At 31.1% G+C, this 21,064-nt stretch overlaps 6 protein-coding genes across 8 annotated transcripts; 3 read left to right on the top strand and 3 right to left on the bottom strand.

Annotated features, from left to right (window-relative positions):
• The first annotated feature begins 1,427 nt into the window (after positions 1–1,427).
• LOC123678737 lies at positions 1,428–6,398 on the top strand. The gene is made up of 2 exons (XM_045615895.1): positions 1,428–1,550; positions 5,028–6,398. Exons 1-2 carry the CDS (start codon positions 1,512–1,514, stop codon positions 6,120–6,122), a joined length of 1,134 nt encoding a protein of 377 aa, XP_045471851.1. The 5' UTR covers positions 1,428–1,511; the 3' UTR covers positions 6,123–6,398.
• Positions 6,399–8,129: 1,731 nt separating this feature from the next.
• On the bottom strand, positions 8,130–13,067 carry LOC123677406 (endoplasmic reticulum-Golgi intermediate compartment protein 3). Its single transcript, XM_045613902.1, has 6 exons — positions 12,883–13,067; positions 12,661–12,819; positions 12,466–12,608; positions 12,276–12,337; positions 10,322–10,680; positions 8,130–8,864 (listed from the first exon to the last, which is right to left on the bottom strand). The coding sequence occupies exons 1-6, from the start codon at positions 12,971–12,973 to the stop codon at positions 8,527–8,529; spliced, it is 1,152 nt and encodes a 383-aa protein (XP_045469858.1). The 5' UTR covers positions 12,974–13,067; the 3' UTR covers positions 8,130–8,526.
• Positions 8,949–10,287, top strand: LOC123677409 (reactive oxygen species modulator 1). The gene is made up of 3 exons (XM_045613906.1): positions 8,949–9,119; positions 9,207–9,345; positions 10,085–10,287. Exons 2-3 carry the CDS (start codon positions 9,212–9,214, stop codon positions 10,191–10,193), a joined length of 243 nt encoding a protein of 80 aa, XP_045469862.1. The 5' UTR covers positions 8,949–9,119; positions 9,207–9,211; the 3' UTR covers positions 10,194–10,287.
• A 228-nt stretch (positions 13,068–13,295) lies between the features above and the next one.
• LOC123677408 (5,10-methylenetetrahydrofolate reductase-like) lies at positions 13,296–14,873 on the bottom strand. 2 transcript variants are annotated; one of them, XM_045613905.1, is made up of 4 exons: positions 14,362–14,873; positions 14,127–14,302; positions 13,611–13,880; positions 13,296–13,556 (listed from the first exon to the last, which is right to left on the bottom strand). In XM_045613905.1, the coding sequence occupies exons 1-4, from the start codon at positions 14,705–14,707 to the stop codon at positions 13,479–13,481; spliced, it is 870 nt and encodes a 289-aa protein (XP_045469861.1). In that variant the 5' UTR covers positions 14,708–14,873; the 3' UTR covers positions 13,296–13,478. The 2 variants fall into 2 exon arrangements, with proteins under 2 accessions (XP_045469861.1, XP_045469860.1); XM_045613904.1 differs by having other exon boundaries at positions 13,296–13,880; positions 14,362–14,716.
• A 13-nt stretch (positions 14,874–14,886) lies between these two features.
• Positions 14,887–18,179, top strand: LOC123677405 (cytochrome P450 302a1, mitochondrial). Of its 2 annotated transcripts, XM_045613899.1 has the most exons (8): positions 14,887–15,406; positions 15,545–15,782; positions 15,838–16,022; positions 16,730–16,934; positions 16,989–17,148; positions 17,407–17,655; positions 17,735–17,941; positions 17,995–18,179. In XM_045613899.1, exons 1-8 carry the CDS (start codon positions 15,262–15,264, stop codon positions 18,100–18,102), a joined length of 1,497 nt encoding a protein of 498 aa, XP_045469855.1. In that variant the 5' UTR covers positions 14,887–15,261; the 3' UTR covers positions 18,103–18,179. The 2 variants fall into 2 exon arrangements, with proteins under 2 accessions (XP_045469855.1, XP_045469857.1); XM_045613901.1 differs by lacking the exon at positions 17,995–18,179 and having other exon boundaries at positions 14,966–15,406; positions 17,770–17,813.
• Positions 18,128–20,723, bottom strand: LOC123677407 (transcription termination factor 3, mitochondrial). The gene is made up of 3 exons (XM_045613903.1): positions 20,013–20,723; positions 19,106–19,320; positions 18,128–18,485 (listed from the first exon to the last, which is right to left on the bottom strand). The coding sequence occupies exons 1-3, from the start codon at positions 20,591–20,593 to the stop codon at positions 18,208–18,210; spliced, it is 1,074 nt and encodes a 357-aa protein (XP_045469859.1). The 5' UTR covers positions 20,594–20,723; the 3' UTR covers positions 18,128–18,207.
• Between the last annotated feature and the right edge of the window lie 341 nt (positions 20,724–21,064).

Below are 21,064 nucleotides of genomic sequence, written 5' to 3'. Positions count from 1 at the left end.
CACTTGTTGCATAAATAACTATTTTGAATGCCTTCTCGCCCGCATAAAATTTCAGCTTGATTTAATTTTGTGAATTTTTCGGTTTTCAAGAAGAAAATTAAACACTTCTTTTCGGTCGCAATCTTTAGGAGGCTGTAACTAAGCAGGAAGGGGCTCAAAAAAAATTATATGAAAGACCCACCCTATTTTTTGACAAGAAATTACCTCCTAATTTTTTTCGCAACTATTCATAAACACCCTATATATATTTACTTATTTTAATTGAAACCATTGAAATACACATTTCATATAAATATAAAGAGATAACTCCTGAAAATCTAAAAAACTGATTGTTATAAAATTTTATCAAAGAAAAAGGAGCCGTACTTCAAACAAAAATAGATGGTACCGTTTGTCAAAGAAATACCGACAAGCTTGATAAAGCGTAGAAAACTCGTGAAAATAGGGGTAAGCACACATGCCGAAGCGCTACCGTAATATTTATGACTTGATCACGGCACTCTTCAACATATCCATATTTATATTATTGCTTAACTTAAATTGAAGTTTTGTTGATCTTTTAATTATTTTAGGCTTAGTACGCAAACTCTAGGGAAAACTAGCAATATTTTAAATATTTCCTGCCATCACTCGTTGCGAGGCGTATATATACCTGAAAATCGAGTTGTGATCTTTCCAATTATTTCGCCTGGTTCACCAATTTTTTTTCTTTTCATATTTTTGGGCGCCCCTGCAAGTGGCAAGTGCCACTTTTGCCCTTGATACGACCCTGCTTTCTGGGATGAGTTCTGAATACCCTGAATATACACATTCAGGTTATTAGTTATCATTTCCAATACCTAATTAGTTTATACAGGTTGTTCCATTGGTAAATGAACAATACGGTAACCTGAGCTAAAGTTACTCTAGACGACTCCATAAAACCTTTATATGATAGTTCTTTTAAGCACCATAGGCGAGATACAGGGTGTTTTATGTATTCACCAATAATTTCAATTTCTCAAAAAAAATTTCGGTGCAAGTCTATTTATGTCATAGATATTGTTTTAGTCTCTTCGAATAAACTCTTGTAAGATTCAACAAAAATTGTAGACGTTGAGGCTGTTACAAGAATTTGTGGATACTCAGACCGACAGACATCTACCTTATCTACCTTCGGTGGACTCGAAAGTAACATTTGAATGGATTTACATCTCCATAAGTCTTTTATGTTTTATGGCAATAAAAACGTTTGGTACCGCTTCCGTAAATTGGTCCTTACCGAGTAATAGCATTCGGGATCTCCAGGAACTAGAACACATATTTATTTCATCGATAGAACCAATTAACAGCCTCAATTATTACTAGGTTAGCATTAGCATGCACTTTTTTATTGAAAATGAAGTAAACGGAACTATCACCTACATTTTCAAGTAGGTATACGCCGTCGCAAAGGCTGTTACTTTCAAAAAATCGACTCGTAATGTGTTCTTCCCTCCGAGCTATAGGCATTATCTATAAATTCTTTTTACATGTCTCCCAGTGGTAGTGTGATGCTCATATCAAAAATGGTAAGTACTACATTGAACTGATCACGATGTTTTATATGAAGATATAAGATTGAATAAAAGTGGTTTGAAATCGGTTTAGTGAAAATTTAAGACTCCTAAATTTTGACAAGTTGTTCAATGGCATATTATACAGGGTTAAAACTATTTAAAGGGCCACTACATGGATATCGAAAACCGTTAGAAAGACAGGGTAGTTTAAATTACAAAAAAGTTGCGTTATTTAGGGATGAGTGTATTGGTTTGAATAGATCCGAAATATCTCCATTTGTTCCCGAGATATCTCGAAAAAACTGAACATCGAGATTTTCTTTTTTTTTCTCTGTATAACTCATTGGTTTTTGCAGATAACTTCACGAAATTTGGATTGTAGCTATTATCCAATATAGAGATTCTAATGGTGTCGTCAGATTTTTTCTGTTTTTCATTGTTTTAGAGACGCGATTGTCAAGTGATGATTTCACATAACAACTCTTCAAATTTGCGTACCTAGACTCGAGTATGATACATTATTGAATTCGTATTTTTTTTTTTTATCACCTCTTCAGGAAAACCAATAAGACGTCCATAAGAAAAATAAAATTGACTATCGCGTTTCTGAAAACAAAAAAAATCTGACGACACTATTAGAATCTCTATCCTGAATAATGACTACAAACCGAATTTCGTGAAGTTATCTCCACAAACAAATGAATTTAAAAATGAAAAAAAGAAAATCTCGATTTTCAGTTTTTTCATAATGTCTCAAATCGTCATAAAAAACGAAAAATCAACAAATATTCTAAATTCAAGACCATTCTAGAATTTCGTAACGACAAAACTCTCGAAGATAGGTAAGTTCAGTATAATCGTATCATTACACTTTTTGAGCGCTCGTTCTATATCTTTTCGTTGCATTGCCTTTGCCTATGATTTTTAAATTTCGAGCCGCGAATCGTCTCAAAATCATAAGGTTCAGCTCGTTAATGACTTACCCGTCCTCAATTTAGGTTTTGTCCGTCTTCAAATATGATGACTACCTAACTTGAAATTTTCAGAGTAGGTTTGGATCTCGAATTATGTTAGTTAATGGTCATAATCCGACTAGGGATTCCGTAAATATGGCCGTTCGAAATTTTGTTCTTCTGTTGATTTCAAAATTGCATTTCTGATTGAGGTAAATTTTATGTTAATGACCTACCAGAACTATAACCTTCAAGAAGAATATAAAAAAAAAATAAAATATTTCCGTGATCGACGTGACCACAAAACTGACAGAGTTAAGATTTGAAGTGTTGATATGAGATAACAATTTTAAAATAACAAAAATTATGAATTATGAAATAAACGAATTATCGTTTTGAATAATGTTTGACTCACCCCGTATTTAACAATAATTTTTATTGAAAAGCAGCCTAAAATTATTTCCTCATAGAAAAGCAATATTTGTCGCGCAGAAGTGTTTCATTCAAGATGTTTACCTACAAGAAATGTTATTTTAAAGCGTCCCATATACGTACAATAATGTTGTACAAACAGATTGGACAAAAAAATTGAGGTGACTTATTGTGAACGTAGAGAAGTCCTATTTCTATACTAGATAGATGAAAACTGATGCCGGTGTCTGAGCTCCAATTCTCATGAGAAACTCATTGGTGAAAACCGCAACTCTGTAGCTATCACCGTTATATAGTTATAGGATGTTTTTAGAAAATGTATATTTTCGAATTATTGCTGTAATTTTTTTCTGTTGAAAAATTTTCATTTATGTAAAAACATTATTGTGAAAACTTTATACGTAGGCCGGCTAGGTCGCCTGACCTAACATCTATGGACCTAAAGCCTATGGGAAAGATTATATCTTTTAATCTTCCCCAAAGGTAAAAATCCATAGACGTTAGGTCAGGCGATCTGGTCGATCACCTGTTCGGACTAAACGTACTTGAATTCTATGTAAAAAGTTGCAGAAGAATTTCACAGAAATGAAAAATTTTCAACAGAAGAAAGCAATATTTCGAAAATGAACATTTTCAAAAAACACCCTGCAGCTATGTAATGATAATAATAATAATAATAATAACATTTATTGATCTCTTAAGACATTATAAAATGTATGAGATAAGTCACATCATAGAGAAAGAAGAAAAGAAAAATAAACAAATGAATTACAATTCAGTATAATATATAGCAACAATAATAATAGAACAAATGCCTAACAATTCAGAGGAGAATCATGGAAATATTCGTTTATGCTATAAAAACATTTTCCAAGCAATAAAGACTTTATTCTCTTTTTGAAACTTGTACGATCTAAAAATTTGATTGATTCAGGCAATTTATTGAACAATTTTAATCCTTTATAAGTAGGTGAATTTTCGAATTTGGATGTGCTGTGCTTAGGCAGAGTGAGTATAGCAGTGTTTCTAGTAGCATAGCTGTGATAACTAGAAAGTTTTTCGAAAGATGCATAATGATCCCTGATATGTACAAGAGACTTATAAATATAGACACATGGAACGGTCAAGATGCCATTTTTAATGAAAAATGGTTTACAGGAGGAACGTGGATCCAAGCCAAAAATCAGCCGAAGGACCCTCTTTTGCAGTATAAATACTCTGTTCATTTCTGACGATGTACCCCATAGTAAAATATTATAAGATATGTGACTGTATACCATACAATAGTATAATTTCAGTAGTGATTCGAGTGGAAAAGAGCTCCTTACGCGACTGATAGCATAATATGATTTGCTTATTTTACCACAGACATAATCAATATGTTGAAACCATTTTAAGGTGTTGTCAATGTAGATGCCCAGAAACCTAACACACTCCCCAGACTTGACTACTCCATCACAACAATCAACTGTCATACTACCTATAGTGTTATTTTTCAAGCCAAAATGTATAAACTGTGTTTTTTTTATATTTACTATTATTTTATTCTTGTGGCACCATGATACGAAATTTTCAACTAAAATTTTACAGGAACAAACGAGCTCATCATGACTTGATGCTGTTATTGATACTGATGTGTCATCAGCAAACAGAGTGATATAATCTGCTTTCAGATGACTAGGCAAATCATTTATAAATAATACAAACAAAAGAGGTCCTAGGACTGATCCTTGGGGGACGCCAGAGGTGTTATTATACTCTTCAGTTAAGATGTTCTGCACTCTTACTCTCATTGTTCTGTCAGTTAAGAAACTTGATAACCAATCAAGGAAAATACCTCGAAACCCTAGATTATAGCATTTACTTATTATGAATGAAAAGTCAAGTAAAAAAAAAAAAAGTCAATGATAAAAGCTATTGAGTTGCATGGGCTAAATTTTTAGATTATCGCCAACTTTCCTCGATATTTTAGTTGAAATTCCAGCTTAGATACATTTTTAAATCTCAGTTGATAATTATTTCTTGTTTTCTGCAATAGTTTAGTGTCAATTTGAAGACTAAGATACAAATAAGAGATCTCTAATATAATTTTTTGAAATTTCAGGACTTTTTCCAAAGTTTGATCATTCTCATCGCATACACAGATGCATTATATGCCAGAACTCAACTTGTGATACCACTACAGAAGAAGGAATACGAAATTCAAAAAAATTTGTTACCAAAACATGAAAGTGAATCTTATTTTCCAGTTAAACTTGATGAAGAAATTAAAGGCGATAGTTATCTTATACCAACAGTAAATTCATCAAACAATTTGCTTCCATCACTAGATCAAGAGAAAGAATCAAAACCGAAAACACCAGCAGATATTGAAACAGCACCTACCACTTTATTCCTAACACAAGAAATTAGAACCGAACCAGAGAAAAGGGAATCTATGGGTTATTATGCACCTTATATGTTTCCCGATCTAACTCAATCAAGCCTATCAAAACGTACTGTATCTCAAGAAGAAAACAGTGAAGAAAGTCAGCATTCCATTGAATCATCATCCTCAAAAAATGTTGCGTTAGCTCAAAATCCCTCGTCGGCACCTCTAGCTAATAAGGAGTACAAATCCGCCGTTTCATCATATTGTATTAAATTATTACAAAATGGTAGTTATTATCCAATCCCAATAGCGCATATACTTCCTGCACATGAACATGATCCTTTACCTCCCCTTCCTGGGGAGATACAAACTGGACAACTTCACGTTTCTGAAGAAGTTAGTAAGTTAAATGAACCTTTACCACCATTATCCAATCACATCAGCACTGGTGTCTACCACACTCTCGTACCTGTTAAAACTGCTCCAGAGAAACTGTATCCACCGACAATAAAAGATTTACCTCAAAAATCTGTTCAAGATCCCCTTCTACCACTACAATCATCGGACACCACAATTCCTTTAGAAAAAGCTCTGCCTATTACTGATTCGTCAATTCCAGCGGCCGTTGTCCCTTCTGGGCCATATCCTGCAGCTGACTCGATTTTGAAAGAAATGCCAATCGTTCATCTTGTAGCGGAACCTCTTCCGCCTTTACAAAATGCAGCTTTCACAAACGTAGAAATACCCAAAATTTCTACACTACATGTACCCAAAGGACCTTATCCTGCGAATCTTCCTGTTGGTTCGCCATATCCACCATCTATTTGAATAAAGAAGTTAATATTTTAAAATATTCTCCAAAAGTTCATGATGGTCATAGGGTTAAAAGCCAAATACAATATTATGTAATGTAACGCTTTCAAGATTTGTTTATGATGTTGATATTCATCTCATTTTCCTGCCATGCCATAAGTTTCGTCAAATTTCTCGAAATCGTTATATTCAGTCTGTAACAGATACTTCTTTATTATGTGAATAAATGTGGTAGTTATATTTATTTATAAATAAATGTGAGTTTACATTAATAGAAAATAGTCTATCATGTTTAGTTTTTCTCCTTTCAATATTATTATTTTCTACCAAATGGTCATTTCAGTGGATGTAATGTAAATCGCTATAGCAGTGGCGACGCCCGCTTTCAAAAAGGGGTGGCCAAGAAGGAGACGAATTTTTTTTTTGGGGGGGGGGTGGTTTTGTCAAAGTAAAGCGAGACTAAAGTTCTGCTAATCTTTTAGCCTTAGTATGTCAAATTTTAGGGGTGGGGGGGGGGTGGGCTGGACCTATATGGCGGTTGGCTTACTATCCATTCCTTATACTATGCCAATACCGACTGTTATGCCGGTTTACAATGCCGTTAAGGTAAAATGACCACTCTTCCGAAAAACAGATATCGAACATGTACCTCCTTAACAAATCGTATCTTATAAGGATGGAATTTTTGTTGTTTCAGAATCCTCATGATTGTTGTACGTGATACACTACATACATCGGACAATATCCTATTTTATTAGTACTGAAGGTAGGATCCATTGCTGCTACATGTCCTAAGACAGCCACTTCCCTCGATTCGTCTCTTTCATGCACCCTCTTTTTGTTTCCGACTGAACCAGTAGCGTCGTATTTGGCAACCAGTAGCACTAGCAAGCCAGCGAAGTCTTTATTTATAAAAAATAATGTTATCATATCCACCCTTCCTTCTGCGGAATAGGAACATCATTTCGATTCTACCACAAACTTCCAATCACTTTGAAACACTTGTAACGTTCTTAAAAATTCACGATAAACTGAGGTGTAAGTAGATCAAAAACATGGTTCGTCTAGTTTTTGGGAAGAAATCAATACTTTTTTGGACCAAAAAATTTTAACATAACTAATAAATACCTTTGAAATGTGTCGGGTATGAATAATATTCTCGAGATAAATTCCACATGGCCTCTCTCACTATATTTTTGCTGTTATTTCATTTTATCGATGGATTGTTTGAAGCGAAATTTAAGGGTCAGATAGTACTCGATAGGATCTTCAAAATTAGTTATTGCAAAACCCCTCATCCCTATTCAAAATCGAGGGGTTGTGCGTACCCCCGTTAGAGGGGGTTGAAGTAACGGGTATGAAAAAAGGGGAAAAGCAGTTCAGAAATTGACGAATCCAAACGATTTTCCACATTTTCATTTTAAAGTTGAAAAATCTAGGTGTTTAGTTTTCGTTGGACCAACCTATATAGGGTTTTCCACCATTGACGCGACACTATTACAGTTAGGCGCTGAAATATTAGATTTTTTTCCACATAGTGTCATAAGGCTCTATTAGAGGTAAATCACAGGATGTACCAAAAAAATGACATAACATGTTTTTTCTTATGAAGCGTCCTGTTTCTATTGAATTTTGAAGTTGCTTTGAAAATGATGCAACAAATTAGTGTTGACTGTTAAGTCAGCTTATATTATGTTGCCACCAATTCTTTTCATCTTCGGCTTATTAGATTTCACTGATCACGTGAACTCAGCAGCAAACTCAAGCAATCAGGTATCTATGGTATTGCTGACAGCAGCCAACTACTTTTATGTTAGTGAAAATTAGTAAACTATAGGTGAAATAAAGGAATTTGAAGGTGATCTTTTCATAGGAGTTAATGTTGAAAAGAGATATTTCACCGATTGAATTTGATTTGTTTTCTACCTCATATTCGTAGATGCAAATAAACTGTGGCCATAATTTAAAGAAAAATATCTAAATCAATATTGGAAAAAGGTATTTTGAATCAAATAAAACAACTATATTTTCATCTTTATTGTCTTAAATACTGAATTTAATTAGATCTAAAATTTCAGTTCGATATATTATTACTTATATATCATAAAAATTACTATTGCAGCCATTGTCCTGAATTGTTTGAATCACATTTTGTTTTATTATGAAGAAACTGAAATCAAACATATCACTTGAACTTTCATTATTGACTAGCATTTTAACAAAACATGAATTTGATTACTTTTTAGTTTCTTTCAAACAAATTTCTCCAACAAAAATTTCGTGATCAGTGAGAATGATTTAACTTCGCCGCTTTTCAATTGGATGGCTACAACATAATTGAAAAAAGAAATTGAATTAACGAATTAAAACTGAATTTTGAAAAACATATTTTGATTGCGGATCAAGTATAAATTGTAGGTCAGTGCAATTTCCCCAGTTCAAATTTCTTTTCTATGAGTTTTACTGTGTGGAAGAAAAATGTATCAATTAGACCAGCAACTGTAAAAATACCACCAATGATAGCACAAAGATTTGTTAAAAAGTGTCCTAAAGATCTTTCTTTTTCTGTGTATTTTACCATCAAGGGAGAAAGTTCATATTGGAAAAAAATTCCAGGCATTCCAGATTCACCATTCATTATAGAAATTACTTTTTTATGCTTGGTAACCGAAAATTGATTTGAATTAATAACTTCCCCCTTTTTATTAGAGTATTGTGTTGGAACTATTTTAATATAGTACTGAAACATGGTAGCACCTGAAATAAAAAAAAATTTCAACATCAGAAGACCACTCCAAAAAAGATCTTTGCATTCCAGAAATATTATTCTGTAATCACAATCAGAACATAGAGTTATGTACAAGCTCTGAAATTGAACCAATTTTGATAAAGATAAATCAATGTAAATTGTTTAAAGACTGAATCGTTCAAATCTCATTAGTTTCATATAAAACTGAGAAAATTTCAGTTCATCAATCTCACAATAGGAATTGTTTTTCTACTTGAAAATCAGTAAGTAAATTCTTATAAGATATTGAAGAATTTGAGGTTATGTTGAGATTTTATAAAACCGACGTAATTCTGTATCATGTTGAATAGGAAAAATGCCAGCGGTTCCCGGAAGTATGTATCAAGGGCAGGGCCCCACCTGCTTTGATAAAATGAAAATGGGATTTTACTTAGGTTTTGCAGTAGGAATGGCTAGCGGTGCTCTTTTTGGTGGCTTTTCTGCACTGAGGTGAGTTCGAAAATAAGAACTTGAATATTTTTGGAATTTCATGTTAATTAAACATTTAATATCTAAGATTTATCAGATATTAACACGTTTTATAATTTCATCAGATGTTAATTAATAATGTTATTTTCAAATAAATATTCTTCAGTCAGTTTTGTTATAAGAAATATACAAATTCATTGTTAAAATAAGTGTTACAAGATGTAATTCAACATAAATATTGAATCCAACATCATATGATTTTTTTATTAGAAATAAGATATTTCGCTATTTCAAATTATTCTTCATTAAGTATATCAATATTTGGTAGTTATATACGAGTGGCCAAATACTTCGATAATTTGACAAGCACAAGGGCTATATGAAGGACAATTTTCCAAAGAAATTTTACTCAATTTTAATTGTAGGAAGAAATAATATGAAACGAAAAATGATCAATTTTGGATGAATAGGTCTGTCATACCAATATATTTTCCATGGTTTCAAGCTTCGCAAAAATATTCACCTGAAGCACACATGCAAATACCCAAAATTTTTTCACGCTGCATTGATATTCAAAAATTTTGGTTTGTTGCTAAATGATCTGTAACATATGCGTTGATATAATTAGTTGAATTTTTTTGAGGGGAATAGTCAGAATTATTTTCTCCAGTACATAAAGAATATCACTATTAATTAGTAAAGTATTCAAATCTTAATTAAACTCTAACTGAAAATTGTTAAATTTATATATTTATTTCAGAGGTGGTCTTAGAGGACGAGAATTAGTGAACACTGTTGGCAAAGTGATGATACAAGGAGGAGGTTCCTTCGGAACATTCTTGGCCATTGGTTCAGGATTGCGTTGTTAGATAAATTGACTGTTTTACTTTATTCCCAGGAGCACTTATATAGATTTTTCTCTATAATTTATGTAGCAAAATATATTGATATTTTTTTGCAAAATTGTTTTAATGAATAAAATATTTCATTCAATTACCTTCCTCTGCAACTCCCATGGTATCCTTCAATGGATCGTGAGTTTCGCTCATGATCCTTTCTCCGAAAGTCAAATGTCTTATTTTATGTGTAGTATTAAACTCTGTTGACGAAAAAGGTTGCACATCATGAACATGCACATGATTTATACTGAAACTTTTTCCTGGTGCTATGTGAAAACTACCACTGACCCTGTTCACAACAATTGTACCATAAATCTGACACCCTTGCTTGAAGGCTGCTTTCAACTTTTCATCTATTTTTTCATCTTTGCATTGTGTTATATTTTCAGGATTGACTGGAAAAGCCCATTGTCGTTCCCTATATGCAGATCTTACGTCATTACAGGTGTTGCAGCATCTATAAAAAAATATTCATATTTGTCCAATTTTCGGTGAAACTATTTGCCTCTTGTTTACCAATAGAACAAAATTTTATTGAACCAATCTAACATTATTAATTATTTTTTGCAACATGTTGAATCAAAAATTATTTGCAAATAAGTATTTAGAGTGAATTATTTAACTGTTCTCTAAACATAAATACAATAGTCTCACTAATCATTCTCCATACCTCTAAGGAGTGAGTGCTCTGGACCATAAGACAAGTAAGGATGGGATCACCTTATGTCAATTACCCATACTACTTGAACACAAATTTGATTTGTAAAAAAAATAATAAATAAAAATTCTAGAGCATTTAAAAATATTTCTCTGCTTGTTCGCTACAAGTGCCAATTTAAAACTTGGCTCACAAGTATTTACCAAATGGTTCCATAAAGAATTTGTTCCAGAAGTAAAAAAATTTATGACATCTAACTCAAACTCTATAATGCTTCAGACCACCGCGATGAATAAGAACTTAAGATCAAGCGATGGAAAGATTCAAACTATGTTCCTAACACCAAACTGAGATGGATGGATCAAAATGTTATTCAGACAGTCCTTGTATAAAAATTAGTTGCTCCTTCTTTTTATTTTTCAGGGTGGTAACATACAGCAGTATATTGAAATATGCTATTTTCTCCCTCCTTTTGTACAATCCAATAATCGGAACAGCTCAATATAGTACCCCCTAGTTTTTAATAGAGCAAGATTAGTGAAACCCTCAGGCCACCTAAATGTTTGAATTATCAAGGACGACTGAATAATTTGAGTAATTGTATTCTGGACTGATATATTTCCTAATTATGAATAAGTGCATGAGCCAAGGAAGGAGCAGCATATGTTGTTTATTTAGAGACAATATCAATTCAAAATATCTACAATTAACTTAATCTATACATATAACACAGCAGTAGAAACCGATGTGTCTAAAGATTTGATAAATTCTTGAAAAAATTTGAGTGGGAGATAAGAAAACAGTTGAAGATAAAAATACTTCTTTTTAAATTTTGCTTTATGTCTGTACAAGATAATTGATGTCATTCATATTATATTGCAGTAAGCATTAGACAGGATAGACTGCTATGTAATTGCTACCACTGAAACAAGTACATGAATTTTATTGTGATCTTCACAGTTAGATTGGATTAGCTTGGAGCCATATTTGGGTTATGTTTCTTCAAAAATACATGGATGTGAAAAGAGTTATCCCCATTTCAAGATAATGTTTCACAGGAAAAGTTTTTAGCTGAAACTAGTGATTATATATTACATATTCCTTCAACCGTAGAGATCAGTCCTAAATAAAATAAACCTGATTACAAGGGCTAACCGAGTCCCTTCAACCAAACATATTTTCAGATAAACAACTTCTGATATTTCTGAAGATTTTAGAGGACCTGAACTTTGTCATAGGTGGAAACTAGTAGTCGGAAGAATATAAGTGAAAAGACAATAAGCATGTTTCCCTATTGCCTTAAATGGACGATAAAACTCATTATGTCTCTTAAGAAAAAATTCAAATATATTTAACTATTCTAGTTCAATTATTTATTTAATCCCCAACATTACCTATTAGGATCAAGTGCAGCTCCATAACAACTGCCACATTTAGTTTCATTCACCACTGCTACCTGAAATAAAAAAAAATTAAAATAATAATAAAGTAAAGCATACCTCAGATTGTTTCCAAAACTGCATGTTCTACAGAAAATGGAACTGGTTTCCATCAAGCGTTGATTTTCGTGAATGAACAACTCACTTCGTTTTTATTTTTGATTGTGATGTCTTCTTTCTTAGGAGTATCAATAGGTTGACCATTCAAATCTAAACTTCTCTTATAAATATTATGGTCAATCTCTAAGTGCTGTTCACCAGATGAGTCCATTGCATCCAGTGCTAAAACTTTTTATTTTTATTATTAACTGGACCACCAATATTGAATATTAATACATACAATCGCAGGAAACTTGTGGAACAATAACATCAAGATTTATTTGTATGTTAGGACTTCTTGATGTGTCTACAAATAATTCCTCAGAGATATTTGGAGTCATATAGTCCATGAACTCAATGAAGAATAAAATAAACATTAATGTTAGACTTACAATTGATACTGAAAAAAAAGAAATTGGTGGATTAACTTTACTCACGAATAATTAAAATAAAATTTACTTACTTGCTGCGCCTGAATAGGTTCGAACTTGTGCATCATCTAAAGGTTTTGGATATGCATCAAAATTTCTCAGTTTTTCGAATACTCTAACCATTTCTAATCTAAATCATTGAATTTAACTTTCAATACTTTCAAATCAGTGACGTTACCGAATTTGTTTACGAGTCAATTCTTCCAATAAGATAATTAAATTATATTCAACCTACGAGATAATTGAACTACATTTCTTAGCACAGAATATTACTTTCAGTTTTTTTTATTTTAAAAATCAAGGACGAAAGGAACTTTATCGGGATACTATTTTCATTTTGATATTGACAATTATTTCTAATTTGCTGAGGAAAATTAAATAAAAACAAACCATTTTTGAAGTATTATGTTGGAGCTATATATCTTTATTTCTTTTCGCCGAATTCAACTCACTTTTAGTTTCTGTGAGAATTTTTTGTGAACTCCACAACATATTTTATAACAATAAAATATTAATTTTACCAACAATAAGATATAAATAACAATTTAATGAAAAATGTTTCATGAAATATTATAGAACGATATATATAATATTTCTAGGAAACATATATACAAAAATGGAAAATTGTTTATAGATTTTGTATAGATTGATACTTTTTTTTAAACAACTCAATTTCACCCATTATTTCTGATATTAACTCTGTATCCTTAAAAGAAAAGAAATGAATTCCAGCAAATTTATTATTTTTATCATCACGAACCATTTCAACTACTTCCCGTAAGCGTTTTCTGAAAAATGATTCAAAGGTCACAGGGCCCTTCATTACCTCTTCACGAAATTGAAACAAATCATTTTCCACTGGAATTTTGCATTTCCTCAATAAATCGAGCTGTTCAAGTGATCTTAATGAAAATGTTCCCACTATAATTGGTACACGAATGCCATGTGCTTTGCACCTTCTATGAAAATCAGAAAGAATTTGTGAATCCACACAACCTTGAGTTAAAATAAAGTCTGCTCCTTTAGATACCTGTTGGAACAAAAAAAAAAGAATTAGAAGGGAGGAAGTCATGGAAAGTTTCCTGTAGTATTCTTTCAATACATCAAAAAATTGCATTATATTAATTGATAAATAACAGCGATTGCAGTTAAAACATCTAAATACCTACCAAATTTCTCTTGTGAAATAAATACACATTACTGCAGCAATATATTTCCTTTTTAGTTGAATATATATTACTATACCAAATCTGAACATTGAAGAAATGATTTTTACCTTCAAACTTAGAAATTCCATTTCTTGTTGCATATTAGCGGAGCAGGGATGTTTTTGTGGATATGCCGCTACTCCAATGTTGAAGTCGTTAATGAAAGATTCTGACACAAATTCAACAAAATCACTGGTATGAGGAAAATCAATGTTACGACAATTCTCCTCAATATTTTTACCCTCTGTATAAAATAGTCTTGATAGCAAACAAAATGAGATACCAATGTCAAATCCAACATACCTCCTTTAACTGCTAATATATTTCGTACACCAATTTTTTTAAAGATATTCAGCATTTCATGTGCTACTGCTAAACTCAATTTTCTGCAAGGAATGTGGAGAAGTACTGTTACGTTTTTGGAAATTAGTTCCTGGGCCAAAATTATAGGAGGTTTCTGTTTTAAATGGTATCCTTCATAATCCCCAATCCAAGGAATAGAAACAAAATCAAATTGCTCTTTGGATAAAACACCTAAATCGATTTTGTTTTTAAAATTGATTTCTAACGACAACGTTTTATTTGATTTGAAAATTGTTGTTAAACTATCCTGCTTAGGTTTTTCTTGAAAGATTAGCTTCTTCCCCATATTTCAAGTTATAGTATATTTAAATTATATAATACAAGTTAATCTGTTAATAAGTTATCGGAAAAATGAAACAAAAAATCGGGAAACATTTAGAAATAACCTAAAATGTCCTAGAAGAACTTTAAAAAAAACTAAACTATTACAAATTGCAATGGCAATGTTGCCGAGATTGGTAGTCGAAAGTCGAATGTTTTTCTGTTAAACATGTTGACGTGATAGCAAATGCCGAGTCGATTAATTTTTTTTCGCAATTGGTTAATCATACAATTTGTCGTATTACTTATACAGATTTATGCATTAAGTAATGAAAAACAAGTCGAATCTTAGTGGCAACATTCAATTCTTAAATATGTGTCGTTTAAATTCGCAAATTTGGTTAACATTATCCTTGTTTTGCACGATACATTTTTTAACCCTTCTTCAATTAATTAATGAATGTTATCAATAAAACATTTTTTGGATGAGGTTGCCATTTACATTTAAAATTAGTGAACTTATTTCACTTTATTACTCTTCTGAAATTTGTCCACTTCAAGGTAGCTACAGCTTTGAAAATGTGTTTGAAAAGAAAGATTCTTTCGCAATTGACTTCGAATAAAAGGGAATTGAGTACAGATATTAGAAAACCTTTCACAAGTATACCTGGTCCAATTTCATTGCCTGTTATAGGAACCCTTTATCAATACATTCCTTTGATTGGTAAGTACCTATATATTATTAATTGATAAATAAATGAGTTTAATTAACACTTGTATTTTATTGATAATCTGGATTTTCCAATAGAATGTTGATATATTTAATGATGAAATTTTATTTTCATTGTTCAATTATTTTAAGGGAAATATAAGTTCACTAAGCTAGAAACCACTGGTTTAAAGAAGTATAAGAAATTTGGAAGTATTGTGAAAGAAGAAATAGCACCTGGCGTCAATATAGTCTGGTTATATGATCCTCATGATATTGAACACTTATTTAGAAATGAAGGAATATATCCTAGGAGGAGAAGTCATCTTGCACTTGAAAAATATAGACTGGATAAACCTCATGTGTATAACACAGGAGGATTGTTGCCCACGTAAGAATAATACTAAAAGTTTTTGATTTATGATGAGCTATCTTTAATATTTCAGAAATGGCGAGAATTGGTGGAAACTCAGACAGGTATTTCAAAAAGGCTTAAGTAGTCCTATGGCTGTTCACAATTTTATTTCTGGCAGTAATGAAATCATTGATGAATTTTTAGATAGAATCAATTATATTAAAGAATATTCAAATGTTGACTATTTACCAGAGATCTCAAGGCTTTTTCTTGAATGTATGTATGGTATTTCTCTGAAATGTAATAAATTTTGTACATTTGTATATATTGACATGCATACATAGACTTTTGCTTCACTTTTGACAACATTTTCTTCATTGGAACATGCAGAATTGGATATTTTCTATAGTTGATTAATCTTTTCAGAATTCACATTGTTGCATTGTCAAATTTCAGAAAAGATGTTTTTAATCGCTGAGGCTCATAAAATTAGAGAAATCCACTGCTTTTCTATATTATCCTGGAAACAAATGGTTGCCAATTGATTTCTTTGTAAGTTCTTGAACCCCCTTTCAGCACAACAAGAGTTCTTGATTGTTCTCATTTGACTCTCTAGAGTCGTTTGTAGATTTATCATATTTTATAGAATTTTAGTTCATAGATTCATTGAATTTGAGAGCAAATATCTTTAATACTTTAAATTCAAGTTGTGGACAATTCCAACTTAAGATTTTCTTTCCCAGCAATGGCAAAAAATTCATTAGATATATTAATTCTACTTAGTGAATGTTGATATTCTTTAATTTATTTTCTTCCTCAAATATTTCTATCTTTAATTTGGAATTCGTATATTTATTGGCAGCATTACAATTATGAAAACTTCTGTATTCTGTTTATTACAAAAGTCGAATTTTTTCAGTCCTTGAATTTGTTTAATGGAATGTTTCTTTTACTGTAGTTTATAATTTTGAGATTTTTTTCAGTAATGTGCTTGTCAGTATTTGATGTACGAATGGATAGTTTCTCTGAAATTGAATTTCGAAAAAATTCGAGGTCCACAAAATTGCTCAAGTCAGCTCTAACCACTAATAGCTGTATCCTAAAGTTAGATAATGGATTTCATTTGTGGAAACATTTTGCAACACCCCTTTATTGGCGAATGAAAAGAGCTCAAACCTACATGGAAGAGTAGGTAATTTAATTAAGCTAATGAAAATCATGAACTTTTTCTGAACCTTTCAGTGTAGCTATTGATTTAGTAGGAATAAAGATGCACACATATGAAGAACTACCTTATAATCATCCAAAGTGTTTGATGGATATTTATCTTCGATCGAAAGACTTAGATTTCAAGGATATTATTGGAATAAGTTGTGATTTTCTTTTAGCAGGAATGGATACTGTGAGTACTGCTTTCACAATTTTTTATTACTCATACTTGTCAAAAAAAGAAAGTTTTCCATCTTTTTTTCTCTACAAAGGTTGTAAGATGATTTTAATTTTTGAAGCTACAGTTTGAAATTTTTCCATGAAAACACAATTTTTCTCAAGATTTTTTTAATCACAGTCAGTTCTAAATAATATACTGTTTTAAATTTATATCATTTACATCCAACTGAATGTTTAAATCTTGTGTTATAAAATTTCGTCTTTATTTCAGACTTCTTACACTACATCTTTTCTTCTATATTATTTAGCCTTAAATAAAGAAGTTCAAAATAGGTTATGGGAAGAGGTTAAGAGATTATTACCAAACTCAAACAGTCCTGTAACTAAAGAAGTGCTGGCAGAAGCTCATTATGCTAAGGCTTGTCTAAAAGAAACTCATAGATTACGACCAATTTCAGTTGGAGTGGGAAGAATTCTAGATAGACCAACTGTTTTTTCTGGATATGAAGTACCAGAAGATGTAAGAGAATTTCTATTTATCATTTCAAATAACTCCTTACAGATTTACCCTAAAGATTTATTATTATTACATTTTTCAGACAATTATTGTTACTCAAAATCAGGTATCTTGTAGATTAGAAGATTATTTCCCTGAAGCAAACAAATTTTTACCAGAAAGATGGTTGAAAAATGATCCACTTTATAGGAAAATACATCCATTTTTAGTATTACCATTTGGACATGGCAAAAGATCCTGTATAGCAAGACGATTGGCAGAACAAAATATGCTTATATTGTTGTTGAAAGCAAGTATCTAACATTCCCATTTAATTTTTTTTTTTATGTTTAATGCTTTCAGATATCTCGATGTTATGAAGTTGGATGGATTGGTTACAAGTTGGATACCATTTCCTCACTCATAAATAAACCAGATGGACCAATTTTGTTGAATTTCCGGGCTCGCTGAATAAACTCGAATTAAAAATATATGATAATTGAATTTTGTACTTTATGATTTAATTTTGCATTATACAACTTTTTACACATCAATGATTTATTTACATTTTTATCATCATGATGCTTTGAGGAACTCATTGTAAGCTTGTATTGAACTTTTAGCCACTTCAACTGCAAAATGACCATCAGATTCGGAAACCAGCATCAACAATGATACATAGTTTGGTTTTTTTGGATCAAATTGTACTCTATTCACTTTTTGAAGAAATTGATATCTCTCTTTCAACTTGTGCTCTCTACATGTTAAAATCTGAGGATTTTTCACTATTGTTTCATTTGATATTCCCATTGTTTTGTTGAGGAAATCAAATGTCTTCAAAATATTTTCATGTCCTGAAATGAAAACAAAAATCAATAAAAGAAAAGGGTTGACCAGGTTTGATTCTGCACATTGAGATAATTATTCCACAATCTGCTTTGTTGCAAGGAGTTTACAACTTTTTTCTATCACTAAGAAAAAATTCAACTTCACTCTTTCACAAAACTTTGTTAATTTCCACTTTTTAAAATAGTGGTAGGAAAAAGTATAAGGTGCCTATACTCACCTAACTGCGACCTAACAATGAAAATCTGAAATATGCTACACACGATATGATTGAATTGAAAGACAAACTATGATTTAATAGTTGAAGACCTGACAGGAATTGTAAATTTTTTTACACATGTTCAAATCTTGTATCTTTCAAAAGGTAAGTCAAATTTCAAAAAAATAAAGAACAAGGCATTATTTGCTGAAGAAAAAATATTTTATGTAATATTTGTTTCCAAATATCGAACTAGTGTGTAAAGTGAGTATTTTTTCACTCATGCAATTGTTGCATGAGCCTTAAAGGAATTCAATAAATATTCCATTTTGAAAAAACTTTTGAATAACTAAAAAAAAATTATTTGTTTGGAAGTAATAGTTACTTATTGATGATTTGTAGAATTGATGTATCAAATAAATAACTTACTTCTCATGAATATTTTAGGTTGTGCCATAATAATCATTTTCATTTCACCATCACTGAAACCCATTTCTTCCTTAATAGAAAATATGTTAACTTTTATAAGGTCCTCACTGCATGTTATAAGCTTTGGTTGTTTGGTTGCAAGTTTTCTTACTTCATTTCCAGAGAGATGGAAACGATTTTGAAAGAACCCTAATTTATTGTCTATATCCTGAGTACTGCAAATTTCAAGCTGAATTATAAAAAGTGATATAGAAAAAAATACCTAATAATGTTGAATTTATAAAAATTTTTATTATGTATGGCTGTCTCTTACGATTAGATTGGACATGATCAAAATTTTAGAAATATATAATTAATCGTTGGAAAAAAGTGAAAAAGTAATGTGTTCACTGAAGATATTTCCAACAAATTTTTAGTGGATCTTAAAATAACACCCAATCTCCAGCCGTTAAAGTACTTTGGGTATCTTATTATTCTTTAAAAAATAAAACTTAAATAATCGAGTCACTTTTATACTCAGTGAGATACTTTTTCAGTTTTTATATATTAATAATTACTTTGATTGCCATTTTGAACCAGTTGTAATTTTTTTCAAAAAACTTTTCTTTTTCTCTCAGGTATATAAGATCCCTTTTTTAATATCCAAGATATTTTTCGGTTGCTTTATTAAGTTATGAAATACTACTAGCATAGTATAATTCTTTATACTATGCTACTAGATAGTAGTTACTTTAAAGTTAAGACAGGAACACTTATTTCTATCAGTTCTATTAACCAGAATTGAAATTTTATTATGCAGAAAAATTGGGTACCTATATCTTTTAAAAATATCATATTATATGATTTATTTTCTGATTGTACTTTGAACTTATGCAGAATTTGGTAAACTGTTAAAGAACATACCTACCTGAACTTCAACCACATAGGGTTCACACTAACTATTCTTGCAATACTTTGATCATCAAATTTCTTGAATTTCAAATATGCAATACGTGTGTTTAAAGTATCTAAATCTTCTTTGAAAATGAGAGGATTCTTTGTTATAAATTTTCCTATATCGTCAACTGAAATACCCAAATTATATAAGAATACAACATGCTCTTTTATATCTTTTTTGAAGTTTAAGGAAGTAATATAACTAGCTACATCTTTCTTCTTTTCCAATTGATACAAATCTACACCTAATTTCAAAAGTTCTTGTAATGTTTCCGATTTATTGACATAGGCAGCCAAGTTGAACGTTGGTTTTAAGTAAGGGGCCACATGAGAAAGATCTTCTTCACATTTCTCTAAAACTGATTTGGGTTTCTCTTCATCTAATTTTTTTAATGCTTCCTGCAGAGTTTCCTTCTCCACCAATTCAAACTTCACATTACCCTTCTCTGATATTTCAACTGAATTATTAACAGCTTGCAATTCACTCTTCTGATGGATTAAACGAATCCCATTTCTGGTTACTTTTCCACATTTTAAAAATGATTTCAACATTTTGAGGTTTCATATATTTTGCTCAAGATTCAAATGTGTTGATCTTTGAAATGTGAATTTGTATTCATTATTTGAATATTTTTGAAATCTGCTTGTTTTTATTATAACCTAACCACAGATATGTAACTAACTGTCATTACACTTGAACTACGTTCTATTTTATTTGACATATAACCTTGATAACAAAATATCTAATAACAAAATAACTACCTAAACAAATTTTCATTACACTCAAGGTAGAGTACTTATGAAGAAATATGATACTACATTTTCTGTTAATTACTGATATGCAAAGCTGATTTGAAGTTGTAGGACTGTTCGCTTCGCCTTTGAATATCAAAGTAGAAATAACATGTACGAGGGTTTGTGAAAAACAACTTTCTGCCGTCCACAGTATACAAACACATGGTTTCTATAGCATTTCATTATCGATGGAAATTTTGAAGCGAAATTTCAGGATCAGATAGTACT

This window comes from Harmonia axyridis, chromosome 4 (assembly GCF_914767665.1).
Source record: "Harmonia axyridis chromosome 4, icHarAxyr1.1, whole genome shotgun sequence".
NCBI classification, from domain to species: domain Eukaryota; kingdom Metazoa; phylum Arthropoda; class Insecta; order Coleoptera; family Coccinellidae; genus Harmonia; species Harmonia axyridis.
Note: the sequence above shows the minus strand (reverse complement) of the source record. Positions and strands in the feature narration are given on the sequence as shown.

What these genes read in the sequence shown, in the direction of transcription:
- LOC123677409 (XM_045613906.1), top strand. Translation starts at nt 9,212, where the DNA reads ATGCCAGCGGTTCCCGGAAGTATGTATCAAGGGCAGGGCCCCACCTGC. An exon ending in GGTGGCTTTTCTGCACTGAG is followed by an intron (nt 9,346 to 10,084) that starts GTGAGTTCGAAA and finishes TATTTATTTCAG; the next exon opens with AGGTGGTCTTAGAGGACGAG.
- LOC123677407 (XM_045613903.1), bottom strand. Translation starts at nt 20,593, where the DNA reads ATGTTGAAATCATTTTTAAAATGTGGAAAAGTAACCAGAAATGGGATT. An exon ending in CCTATGTGGTTGAAGTTCAG is followed by an intron (nt 19,321 to 20,012) that starts GTAGGTATGTTC and finishes TGAAATTTGCAG; the next exon opens with TACTCAGGATATAGACAATA. An exon ending in ACCTAAAATATTCATGAGAA is followed by an intron (nt 18,486 to 19,105) that starts GTAAGTTATTTA and finishes TTTTCATTTCAG; the next exon opens with GACATGAAAATATTTTGAAG.
- LOC123677408 (XM_045613904.1), bottom strand. Translation starts at nt 14,707, where the DNA reads ATGGGGAAGAAGCTAATCTTTCAAGAAAAACCTAAGCAGGATAGTTTA. An exon ending in TATATTAGCAGTTAAAGGAG is followed by an intron (nt 14,303 to 14,361) that starts GTATGTTGGATT and finishes TATTTTATACAG; the next exon opens with AGGGTAAAAATATTGAGGAG. An exon ending in TGGAATTTCTAAGTTTGAAG is followed by an intron (nt 13,881 to 14,126) that starts GTAAAAATCATT and finishes TTGTTCCAACAG; the next exon opens with GTATCTAAAGGAGCAGACTT.
- LOC123677406 (XM_045613902.1), bottom strand. Translation starts at nt 12,973, where the DNA reads ATGGTTAGAGTATTCGAAAAACTGAGAAATTTTGATGCATATCCAAAA. An exon ending in TCCACAAGTTTCCTGCGATT is followed by an intron (nt 12,609 to 12,660) that starts GTATGTATTAAT and finishes AAAAATAAAAAG; the next exon opens with TTTTAGCACTGGATGCAATG. An exon ending in GCTGCACTTGATCCTAATAG is followed by an intron (nt 10,681 to 12,275) that starts GTAATGTTGGGG and finishes ATTTTTTTATAG; the next exon opens with ATGCTGCAACACCTGTAATG.
- LOC123677405 (XM_045613899.1), top strand. Translation starts at nt 15,262, where the DNA reads ATGTGTTTGAAAAGAAAGATTCTTTCGCAATTGACTTCGAATAAAAGG. An exon ending in CTCAAGGCTTTTTCTTGAAT is followed by an intron (nt 16,023 to 16,729) that starts GTATGTATGGTA and finishes GATTTTTTTCAG; the next exon opens with TAATGTGCTTGTCAGTATTT. An exon ending in GCTCAAACCTACATGGAAGA is followed by an intron (nt 16,935 to 16,988) that starts GTAGGTAATTTA and finishes TGAACCTTTCAG; the next exon opens with TGTAGCTATTGATTTAGTAG.
- LOC123678737 (XM_045615895.1), top strand. Translation starts at nt 1,512, where the DNA reads ATGTCTCCCAGTGGTAGTGTGATGCTCATATCAAAAATG. An exon ending in TGATGCTCATATCAAAAATG is followed by an intron (nt 1,551 to 5,027) that starts GTAAGTACTACA and finishes TTGAAATTTCAG; the next exon opens with GACTTTTTCCAAAGTTTGAT.